The sequence below is a fragment of the Neolamprologus multifasciatus genome, chromosome 8, assembly GCF_963576455.1.
Source record: "Neolamprologus multifasciatus chromosome 8, fNeoMul1.2, whole genome shotgun sequence".
Classification (NCBI taxonomy): Eukaryota; Metazoa; Chordata; class Actinopteri; order Cichliformes; family Cichlidae; genus Neolamprologus; species Neolamprologus multifasciatus.
The window spans coordinates 5,295,238-5,307,174 of NC_140446.1; the positions used below are offsets into that span (position 1 = coordinate 5,295,238).

Genomic DNA, 11,937 nt, shown 5'->3' on the forward strand with positions numbered 1-11,937 from the left:
TTCTAAATACATGAAAACTATGCATTTTGAATAGTAAAGGCATTGCATTGTAGTTTTTTTTTTTTTTTTTTTAACATATGTTTCCAAAAAAAGTTTTGTTAATCTTTATTATTTCAATGAAAATCATTGAAATCATTGCCAGACTATCAATCTAAAAGGGCTGGGCGATATGACCCAAAATTCATATCTCGATATTTTTTAGCTGGATGGCGATATAAGATATATATCTCGATATTTTTTTTAAAGCTATAAGGTAAGAACAAAAAGAGAGTTCTTAGTCAAAGCTGTGTCCCAGATGTCACACAGGCACTTTTATTAACATACAACATAGATGTACATGAAGAAATTACTCAAAAATAAATTATCAGCATTTATTAAATAATAATGCTCCATAAATAAAAGAAAACAATGTTGTTTTTGTGCATAACAAAAAGCTCACAATTGTGCAGTCAAAATGTAAACAAAAAGAGGATGAGCATAATAACAAAGACCGACAGATTTCACAGCTGCTCTGTTCCCAAGTTCTACTGCGTGACTGACAGCCTGGAGTTTGAAATCCTCTTTGTAACCATGTCTCTTAACAGGTGCCATTTATGGCCCTTATACACACACAATACGGTAATATTACGTTGAAGCACAGTACGTATCACTCCGCGGGGCTCCTCGGTAGCCGTAATGCTCCGACAATCCATCAAGTGGTGCAGCTCCGTAGCTTACCAAAGTCGTACTAAAACATTTTTGACAGATTGCTGAGCGCCGTGTACCACATAAAATCGGTTCACGGTCAGTAAGCACAACCAGAATTCATACATAAGGCGCACTGTCGATTTTTGAGAAAATGAAAGGATTTTAGGTTGTTAGCGCGGTTAGCTCGTTAGCGCGGTTAGCTTGCTAACACGTTGACGCCGTCCAGCCCCACGCACGGGGCGATCCGCGGTAACTCGTAACTTGCGGCTCCACAAGTATAATTATAACGTAACATATACTATATCGATATAAACAATATTGTCACATCTTATATCTCGTTTGAAAATATATCAATATTTAAAAAAAAACTTGATATATCGCCCAGCCCTACAATCTAATCTTGTTGGTTGTGATTATCAATAAAAAAAAAATCATTTTTTTATATTCTTCAGGTTTGAGAAGGGGAGGATCTACACCTACATCGGCGAGGTGGTGGTGTCCGTCAACCCTTACCGTGCCATGAACATATACGGCCGGGACGTCATAGAACAGTACAAGGGCCGTGAGCTCTACGAGAGGCCGCCACACCTGTTTGCCATTGCTGACGCTGCTTACAAAGCCATGAAGAGGAGGAACAAAGACACTTGCATTGTCATCTCAGGTATCACGAGAAGCCCCCCTGCACAGACCAGACAAAAGACACCTTTACATCTGCAAAGCATTTGTTGAAACTCTTTTTGCGCTGTTGACTTCACACATTGTCTTCTCATGACTCGGATGTTTTGTCTTCTCAATTCAGCTGAAAATGATGATAGGCACGTCACTGTGACTTAGTCTAAAACAAGTGTTTCATGTGGTCACAAGCTGGGGGAGTGCAGAGAGGATGAAGCACCACTTAGTGGTCAGAGAGGGAAATAAGACCCTCAGATCCTGAGATCACGCCATGAGTGCATCCTGTCATGTGGTTTGGGCAAATATTATTTGTAAAATAAAAAAATAATTAATGTGGAATTAAATAGTTTTATGCATAACATGAATATAAAACAAAAACTGCAGCTTGGGATTTGTTTATGGGTCTTAGTCACCAGCATGGACGTCTCAACTCGTGTCTGTTTATAATATTCAGCATTTTAAACCACTTGATTTGATTTGATTTGATTGAATCTTTATTTTGAACATGTTGAAAAAGTACAACAACATAGAATTAAAAGAGACAAATGAACAAAGCAAAACAAAAGGAAAACAAGCAACCACAACTACAAATAACTTTCATGTTCAAAAAGGAGCAGGAAGAAGCATAAGCTTATTTAATCCCACCCCTTTTCCACTATCTAGTAATCAATAGACTACAGAAATACCTCCTTGCAATTACATTATATGTCATGTGTATATTTTTTTATTATTATTCATTTTTTTAAAATATATATGTACATATATGTTTCTATCTATCCATACATATGTATATACACATACGCACATATACACATTTTCAATAACCCCATTAACACCTCAAAGGATACACAACCTACAAATATATATATACCCATACCAACGTACCCGTGTATTTTGTTGGTTAAATTTGCAGAGCATGCAACACACCACAAAATTATAGATGCCAACATGATTTATGGTTATTTAAAAAAAAAAACAGCTATTAAACTGTTTTGTTTTGTTTTTTGTTTCAGGGGAAAGTGGAGCAGGAAAAACAGAAGCCAGCAAGTATATAATGCAATACATTGCTGCTATTACCAATCCTAATCAGAGGGCTGAAGTTGAAAGGTGAGCAGCTCTTATGGACACTGTCAGCACATAAACACATGGTGAATTTTACCAGAAAGGAAGTTGTTTTCTTGTGAGTTCCATTTGTTATGCATCACCACTTCTGTGGGCAGAAAGCTTATCACATAATCAGTGTTATGGCTATTGAACAAAAACAACCAGGCGCGTATGTTTTAATAGAAGGTGTAAACAGTCTCACAACACATTTCTGAGTAAACAGGATTTAACTCTTCATTCTTTGTGTCAGTCCCAGTGCAACGATGACTACTCGCAGGTCTTATCACAGGTTTTGTTGCTAAAAATTAAGTCAGTCTTTAATTTTAGAAGTAAATCAGCAAGTGGTCAGAGGCTTTTAGATCATAGTGGGATATAGTTACAGCTCAGCTAAGCTTAGTCAAAGCCACTGATAAGTGAATAGGTGTGAGCTGTTACTGTGCAAACAGAAGTTGTTGCATCACATTACAGTCGGATTTTATTTCAGTCTCTTAAAATCATCAAGATAATAAGAAAGTAGAGCAGCTTTGGTGCAAAGTCCACCAAATGTAGGTCGAGGGAAAAGGCTGGAAAAGCCTTGACGGTCAACCATTTAGGTGGTGAATACAAAGTGCTGACAAATGCAGAGACACTAAAACTTTATGCACGAATGTCTGTGAAGGTTATCAGTCATCCAGGTCATCGTAGTCAAAGGAGCTTGCAAAGAAAAGCGTCTGGACTTCTTTAAGTTGCTTGAGGACGTTTCACCTCTCATCCGAGAAGCTTCTTCAGTTCTAAGGTCAAATGGTGGAGAGTCTCAGATTTAAACCTAGTGGGAGTATCCCCCCACAGAGGGACAAAAGACGGCTTAACGCCCACTCACATCCTGGGCCATCTGACCTCAGGAATTCACATGATAAGGTGGGGCCAGGTTTCACAATGAACTCACCCGAAACCCTGGCTGATTGGGACCCACACCCAGTTCCACACCTTGGCTCAGGCGATTAGAGGATCATCAGGGGGTCCTTTTGTCCCTCTGTGGGGGGGATACTCCCACTAGGTTTAAATCTGGGACTCTCCACCATTTGACCTTAGAACTGAAGAAGCTTCTCGGATGAGAGGTGAAACGTCTTCAAACAACTTAAAGAAGTCCAGACGCTTTTCTTTGCAAGCTCCTTTGACTTTATGCACGAATAAACATTTTGAAATCCATAAATTTCTTTGTTCACAGAGCAAAGTTTAGAATTGTGTTTTCTATTTATCGTTGAGGTTAAAGCAGCTGGTGGTTTACTTCATTACATTTCAGTACAGGATGGTATAATTAGCCAATGCTTTAAAACCCTTGAGTATAGAACAGTATAGTATTTGATTATATAAAGGATATTTAGAAAATAACAAATTGTAGATGGGTAGAAGGAGTTTGACTGCGTACTCACATACTAATGATATTCTAAAGGAAATGTATGTGGACAGGATGTGCTTCCTATGTATACAGTCTTTACCAAAAAGGCACTAAAGTAAGTTACTGTGTACACAGTGTTTAAAGTTGTTGGCTATGTTTATGTATGTCCTATATAAATTACCTCGATCCACATACTAGACCGTATGAGTCACTGTTTTTAAATTGGCTGAACTTGGCGGCTGTTTGTCCTCTTTTTAATTTGACTTCTTTCTAACTGGCTATCCCTCGCAAACAGATGCTTTGACAGCAGGTGGGCGGGACTTTTTTTTCTCACAGCTGAAGCTTTTAGCTTGAAATGACCATATGTGTCATATCTGCTTTCACTTCCATACAGATTCAAGCACAGACAAAAAGACAGTTTGAAACAGAGTTTATTTTTTTGTTTTAGCAGCTTTTGTCTCACACGGTTTGCGTAGGCCAGAGTTGGAAAGTGTAAATATTTTGTTATAGTACTCGGTACGGTATTTTAAGTTGCTTTTTTTTCCCGACAATATTTAAATTTTACTCCCTCAACTTTTACTCCCCACATTTTAGACAAGTATCTTTTTTTTTAATACTCTTTACATTTTTAAAACAGGCTAATTACTTTAGGTTTAACACTTAATATTTCAACAATAAAATGTAAAACAATCCTGTTGGTGTATCCATCACAAGATACACCAACAAAAAACCTTATTTATGCATTTATTATAGAACTGTACTCGTTACAGTGGGCCTGAACGATCCAGAGTGGGATTTTTGATTGATATGTTTACTCAGAGATGGTAAAGGCATGTCAGGAGAATTCAATTCAATTCAATTTTATTTATATAGCGCCAAATCACAACAAAAGTCGCCTCAAGGCGCTTCATAGATACAGAGAAAAACCCAACAATCATATGACCCCCTATGAGCAAGCACTTTGGCGACAGTGGGAAGGAAAAACTCCCTTTTAACAGGAAGAAACGGCAGAACCAGGCTCAGGGAGGGGCGGGGCCATCTGCTGCGACCGGTTGGGGTGAGAGAAGGAAGACAGGATAAAAGACATGCTGTGGAAGAGAGACAGAGGTTAATAACAGATATGATTCAATGCAGAGAGGTCTATTAATACATAGTGAGTGAGAAGAAGGCGGCAGGTTATATTTAAAGGTATAGACTGCTCAGTGACATTTGATAAAATGGAAATTTCAAGCTTATATGTCATGTCCTCAGTTATTTTGGGGCTTTTGATGTCATGTGTTTTGTTTTTCATATTGTGAAACATCCTGTAAGTAAAATTAAAGTATACTAACTTTATTTTTTATTTAAAGGTTGTATGAAAATACTCAGCAGTTAAATATAGGTTAGTCCAGGTTAAGCAGGTTAATTTGCATTACTGTGGTGAATGGAGGATGTTGCACTGGTGCAGAGTGGCTGTGATGTTCATGGTCAGTGTTAGATTACATAAAGGGTAGCAGACATAAATTTGAATTTAAAATGATGATGCTGATTAGAGTTGCTCACAGAATTGTGTCTGTATTTTCAGCTTTATAGTGTCTAAGGGATTCTTTCCCCCCAGGCTGCACCACTAGGATTCCCCTGCCTATCAAATGCCACTTTAACTTCACTTTTCTCTTTAGTCACCTATCCATCATGCAGACCGGTGCCTTTAAAAAAACGCCTTTGTTTTTCTCTGCTTGCATCCTGCACAAGCTTCAGGCTGTGTGGATTCATAAGAATGAGAATTTAGGTTGAAACAAACTTTGTATTCTCTCCCATTAATATTATTTTATTAGTATATTAGTATAACATGAGATTCAGATGGCTTGAAAATGCCCTCAAAGAGCTACTTTTTACTTCGAGTACATTTCAGAGCCTGTACTTTTACACTTTTAGTTTGAGTAAAAAGTGTTTTTTGACACAACTATCTGAGCTTCTGCTTAAATGAAGAATGTCTGTACTTATATTACCTCTGACATGTACACACACAAACATCAGCTGTTGAAATAATGGCTACATAACCATGGTAACTAATATACATACTAGGTCCTCTATAATCAGCCACTTAACTTCTAATATCATGATGCCGTCCCACAGAGTAAAGAACATGTTGCTGAAATCAAACTGCGTGTTGGAGGCCTTCGGCAATGCCAAAACCAACCGTAATGACAACTCCAGCCGCTTTGGCAAATACATGGACATTAATTTTGACTTCAAGGGGGATCCCATCGGAGGCCATATTAACAACTACCTGCTGGAGAAGGTATGCATTGCATTTGGCTTTGTTTGATTAGTGCATGACGATCCTAAACTATTTTAAGTGCATGTGCAAAAGTTTTCAGCATAAAAATGAAGGTGCCTGGAGTTTGTTGCAGTAGTTGCCGAGCACGTTGTTCCAAGCTTACCCCGGGCGGTCTCTGTCTGTTCTTTCTGTTTGTGCAATTCCAGAGTGACTGCCTGACATCCTAGCCCTACCATATTATTTTTATATGTTTATAAAGCAAAATCATGCAGTGATAGTTACAGATTTTGTTTTTTCTTGGTTGACAAGGCTTCGAGCATTATGTGACACACGTTTTGTTCATTTTCCAAACAGTCCAGGGTAATTTTCCAGCAGGAAGGCGAGAGGAGCTTTCATTCGTTCTACCAGGTAAATATGTGTGCACCTGTGTTTATTTGCATGTAATCATTAAGGTTGTTTGTTAAAGGTTCCCTGTGCATGCACATATGGATTCACATGAATGCAAATGCAGCGGTGTCTCATTAATCCAGTGATCAACAGTGGGCAGTAGTGCAACAATAAACACTGAGTGCAATTAAAGTAAACTGCAACCTAGTAAACACTGATGTAAACAGGTTAGCTGGACCTTGAAGACAGACAACACATTTTGGCAGGGAAATCTGGATGAAAACACAATTTTAGTTTATTTTTAGAAAAGCTCCACAGGGTCCCCTTTTTAATATGCAAAATACAGACTCAGCAGCAGGATTCTGAATCCCTGCAGCATTTCTGAGTCAAAAGACCTTTTGTTCCCAAATGTGGGAGGATAGTGAGTTGAGGTTGTTTGATGTTGAATTTATTTGTTTATTTATTAGGAACCCCCATTGGCTGTAACACAGCACAGCTACTCTTCCTGGAGTCAGTTTTAAAAATAGACATCAACATGTTTCAAAACAACACTAATATTCCGCTAATATCAAAGAGCGCAGAAACAATAGTGACAATCTGTGTTGGTAAAGAAATTCCAGAAATTAAATAGTTGCAGAAACTCATTGAGATAAACTCCACAACCGTTGCCGTAGAAACTTGTCAAATGAAACTCTTTTTGTTTGATGTTTGGCAACCTGTTTCAGATACTCAAACACTTTTCTTATCACAAAACAAATGGCCTAGACTTCATGATACCTTTGTGCATATATAACAAAAGCTGTGCCTTTAAGTTATCGGTAAGTCCAGATAATTGTTTATGCATCTCGTGCAAATTGGTAGGAGCAGTGCAGAACTAGTCTGGCTGCCCTCTTCTGCACTCTAGGTTGTTTTATATGTTTTTGTTTGTTTATTGCTTGCATGAGGAGCATACTAATAGGTCTGCTATTTGAACCAGAAAAGCAAACTTTATAAAAACATTTTTAGTTAAGGGTATCATTTAGACAACTTCCTGAACTCTGGAAAAGTTCCATGGAGTAAACATCTTTTTCTTTTTACTTTTCCTAAATGGCTTAACTTGCTAATGGCTCAGGCTGCAGCATATTTCTGTTCTATATGAGTAAACGTGTCCAAAGTTTCAGTCAACAGCATTAAAAACAACAAAGTATTTTCTTTGTTATCCTTCACTAGCTACTCAGAGGAGCTCCAGATTCGCTTTTACGCTCGCTTCACATCCAGAAGGACCCAAAAGCATACAATTTCATCAAAGTTGGAGGCCAGCTTAAGGTAATCTAGGCAATTTATATACATTGCGATTCACATATGAACTTTGTTGTGGTTTTGTTTTTAAAAAATTAAACTATTAAGATGTGTTTATAGAACTGGCAAAGCATGAAAACCCCTAAAAGAATGTCAGCGTGACAGTAAGTTTGTTTGCACTGGGATAAATACAATCAAGCACACGATTTGCAGATGTGTCTGTCCTGACCACAGTTTACAAGCGTTTTTGAAACAACCACGCAACTCCCATATTTGGAGCACAAGTGGAAAAAATAATTTCATTGATTAACAATTCAAAGTCACGGTGCATTAAATTCACTGTGGTCTCTTGAGATATGTTTTAATTTAGACTTTGCTGTGTGTTGCCGTCTTTGCCTGAGCTTAATGAGTAGGAACAAAACCACTTGACAGCAACAAATTGCCTGACGTCATGGAACAAAACACCACCACACAGCCGAGGTGGCGGTTTGTACACAGTTTGCCTCAGCGACTTCTGTTTTTATAGCAAAGCATCTCAGCTAAGAGCTGGTTTGTTATTTAATTAACACGTGATATCCTGACTCGATTGATTAGAAGAGAAAGGAGAAAGCACAAAGACTAAACAGAAAAACATAGTATGCAATGTTACAGTTTACAAACATCTGTATTTGTTCCATTGAAGCATTAAGGGGGATAAATGTTAAAAAGATGTTACTCCGGCTTTGCTGATTGTTTCCTGTTTCCTTCCAGTTATTTGTTTTGATCTGCTTCCAGTGTCTCTTCTTCTTCTCTCCAGTCTTGCATCAACGATGGTGCTGATTTCAAAGCTGTAGCTGATGCCATGAAAGTGATCGGTTTCACAGGGGATGAGATTCAGACTGTTTACAAGATCCTGGCAACCATCCTGCATCTGGTAATGCCCAGTAATACGACAATTCTGCTTATTTCTTTTGCCAGCTGTGTCCCAGTGTATGTCTGTGATGGTTCTCAGTCATCCAGGTCATGGAAACTTCTCTTAGAACTGAAGAAGCTTCTTGGATGAGAGGTGAAGCATCTTCAAGAAACTTAAAGAAGTCCACTCGCTTTTCTTTCCAAGCTCCTTAGATGTCCCAGAGTACAAACTAGGGCTGGGCTATATTATACCGTTCACAGTAATACCGGTGTAATGTTGGGCAACGATAGGAAAATGAAATATCGCGATAGAATATGGGTAAAATGCACATGCGCAGTGCCTTTGTTTACATACGCACATGGTGGCGACGCAGAATGAGAAGAGCGAAAGCGGATCGTTGAATGAAACGGATGAACCAGAACTGGTTTGTTAAAATGCTGCAACTTCAGTGGTGTGGAACTGGTTTAGCTTTCGTCCGTCAGATACACAACAAAGCACTATTTTTGGTAGAGCATGTTAGCAGATCGTCGTTATTACCGTGTTTTTTGGAAAATACGGCACACTTAAAATCAATCCTTTGATTTTTCTGAAAGTCGACAGTGCCCCTTATAATCCCGTGTGCCTTATGTATGAATTCTGGTTGTGTTTACTGACCTGGAAACGATTTTATGTACACGGCGCTCGAAAATCTGTCAAATGTTTTAGTACGACTTTGCTAAGCTACGAAGCCGCACTGCTTGATGGATTTTCGGAGCATTGCGGCTATCGTAGGCGGAGCCTCACGGAGTGATACGTACTGTGCTTCAACATAATATTACCGTATTGTGTGTGTATAACCTCTTTTTAAGTTTTGTGGATATTATACATGGTTATGCTGAGTCGGCCAGTTTCCACTGGAAATGCCTTTTGGTTAAACTGTCAGCGAGGAATTTGCATTTGCACTGTTAAATTTTTATATAACTTTAATGCACATAAAAAAAGCTGCTTGTTTAAGTGAAAATACATTGATGGTTTTTTTGCACTAATAAAGTTGTGGAGTTGTAAAGTATTTTGTCTCGTGTCAATTATATCGTCAGTTATATCGTTATCGCAAATTTTCAAATGTATATCGTGATAAATATTTTTGGTCATATCGCCCTGCTCTAGTACAAACTCTTATTACTTTTATTATTACTATATTACTTGGGATAAATCAGAAGAATTATTAAATGCCCAGCCCCAATACTAAAGCGACCCACCTAATATTGGCCTCTGGGGTTGGTAGGAGGTTGTCAAGACTTGGGACCTTTTATGGTGTTCCTAAATAAAATCTCTAGTGTAGTGGGGTGCATTGTACTGCTGTGGGAGGCCAGTCCAGTCAGGGAGCGGTTCCTTAAGGCTACATCAGTGTTCAAGTGGGTGGTATGTGAATACACGGAGCCAAGAATTCCCCTGAAGATTGATAAGGAACGAGACAATGAGTTATTCGGTGCACCTGACAGTGGTTTTGTTGATGTGGCTGATTTGTGTTTGGTGAATGAGAATTTTTATTTATTTTTGTTACTGTATATAGTGTTTGTCGCATAATAAGATCATATTTACACTTTTAAAATGTTGTTTATGCTTTGTTTTATGATTTTTCTGTCTGTTTATTCAAAGCAAATTCCTGAAAATTATTTCAGTTTAGTGGTCGTTAAAAGACGAGCACCACAACGTTATTAAAGTTTAGCTGCGTTAAGCAGAATATGTTCCTCATTTAAGTTAAATTTCTCACGTAGCGTAGAAGTTTTACTTTAGTATTTCATGCCATAAATACTAAGCTATTGTCTTTGTTCTATATTTTAGGGAAATTTGACATTCGGAGTGGACGGTGATGTGACCCTGATAGAGAGCACAAAGCTGGTGTCTGTGATCAGGGAGCTGCTGTCCACCAAGGAGGAAAACGTGGAGAAGGCGTTGCTTTATCGCACGGTAGCCACGGGACGGGATGTCATTGAAAAACAGCACACGACACAAGAGGCCAACTACGGGCGGGACGCGCTAGCCAAGGTTATTGCTGTGAATACTCGATATGTTCACGGTGGCCTGTGGGTCAGCACCTGTAGGGCTGTGATATTTTGCTCAGTGCTTGGTGATATTTCTACTGCTGTTCACACTGATTCACACTTGCATGAGTCACAGTGTTATGACTCGAGACAGAGGCTGGAGACTGTGGAGCATGTAATGTATGTGGGCAATTGTAGGACCAGCACTGTGGGTTGTGACTCATATATTTTGACATTTAACTTCTCTAACTGTTAATTGCACACTGGGTGATCTTGTGCCCATGAGCGAGGCACTTGCTCACCAGCAAGCTGCCAAGGAGTCCAAAACAAACAATTCAGGCTGCGATTTTGTCGTCCACAGGCCATGTATGAGCGCTTGTTCTGCTGGATTGTGAATCGCATCAATGACATCATTGAGGTGAGGAACTATGACGCCAAAATCCACGGGAAAAACACTGTCATCGGGGTTCTGGACATCTATGGATTTGAGATTTTCCAGAACAACAGGTCTGTATAAGAAAGAATAATTAAATAAAATATTAAAAAAAAAAAGGAACACATATATAAAAAAAATTCATCTTTCACTGTCAAGAAACCAAATACATTCTCATCTTAGCTGAAAGTTATAATCTTAGTCCCGCCACGCATTTTCCTCTTATTTTCGTTTGCTATGTGCATTTGTTTACCAATGGAAGTGTTGATCATGGGTTCCTCAGCTTTTATATGATACATCTGAATGAATCCAATACATTTGTCTTTGTATCTTATTGTAAAACACATTGCATTTAATGTTACTATTATTTATGCTGCAGCTTTGAACAGTTCTGCATCAACTACTGTAACGAAAAGCTGCAGCAGCTCTTCATCCAGCTGGTGCTAAAGCAGGAACAGGAGGAGTATCAGAGGGAAGGCATCCCCTGGAAACACGTAAGAAGAAAATACTCTTTCAGTGATCATTAACATGTTTTATCAAGTAGTTTTCATTTAAAATCCTTTCATACATCATCATATGGTATTTAATTTGCCTGCTTGCATATTTTCGTTTCATCATGGTTACTTTTACTCCTTTGTTTCCTTTATTAGATTGATTACTTCAATAACCAGATCATTGTTGACCTGGTGGAACAGCAGCATAAGGGCATCTTTGCTGTGCTGGATGAAGCCTGTATGAATGTGGGCAAAGTCACTGATGAGGTTTTTCTGCAAGGACTCAATACGAAGCTGGCCAAGCATGCCCACTACACCAGCCGCAAGG

General features: G+C 38.7%; 1 protein-coding gene across 1 annotated transcript in view; it reads left to right on the plus strand.

Moving 5' to 3' along the window:
• Positions 1-11,937, plus strand: part of myo1d (myosin 1D) — a 133,609-nt gene that overhangs the window by 21,664 nt on the left and 100,008 nt on the right. The window contains exons 2-11 of the mRNA XM_085169613.1: positions 1,140-1,348; positions 2,373-2,466; positions 5,957-6,122; positions 6,456-6,509; positions 7,698-7,793; positions 8,563-8,679; positions 10,483-10,686; positions 11,044-11,189; positions 11,495-11,609; positions 11,766-11,936. Coding sequence (XP_085025739.1) covers positions 1,140-1,348; positions 2,373-2,466; positions 5,957-6,122; positions 6,456-6,509; positions 7,698-7,793; positions 8,563-8,679; positions 10,483-10,686; positions 11,044-11,189; positions 11,495-11,609; positions 11,766-11,936 — 1,372 coding nt within the window. The remainder of the gene's footprint in view (positions 1-1,139; positions 1,349-2,372; positions 2,467-5,956; positions 6,123-6,455; positions 6,510-7,697; positions 7,794-8,562; positions 8,680-10,482; positions 10,687-11,043; positions 11,190-11,494; positions 11,610-11,765; position 11,937) is intronic.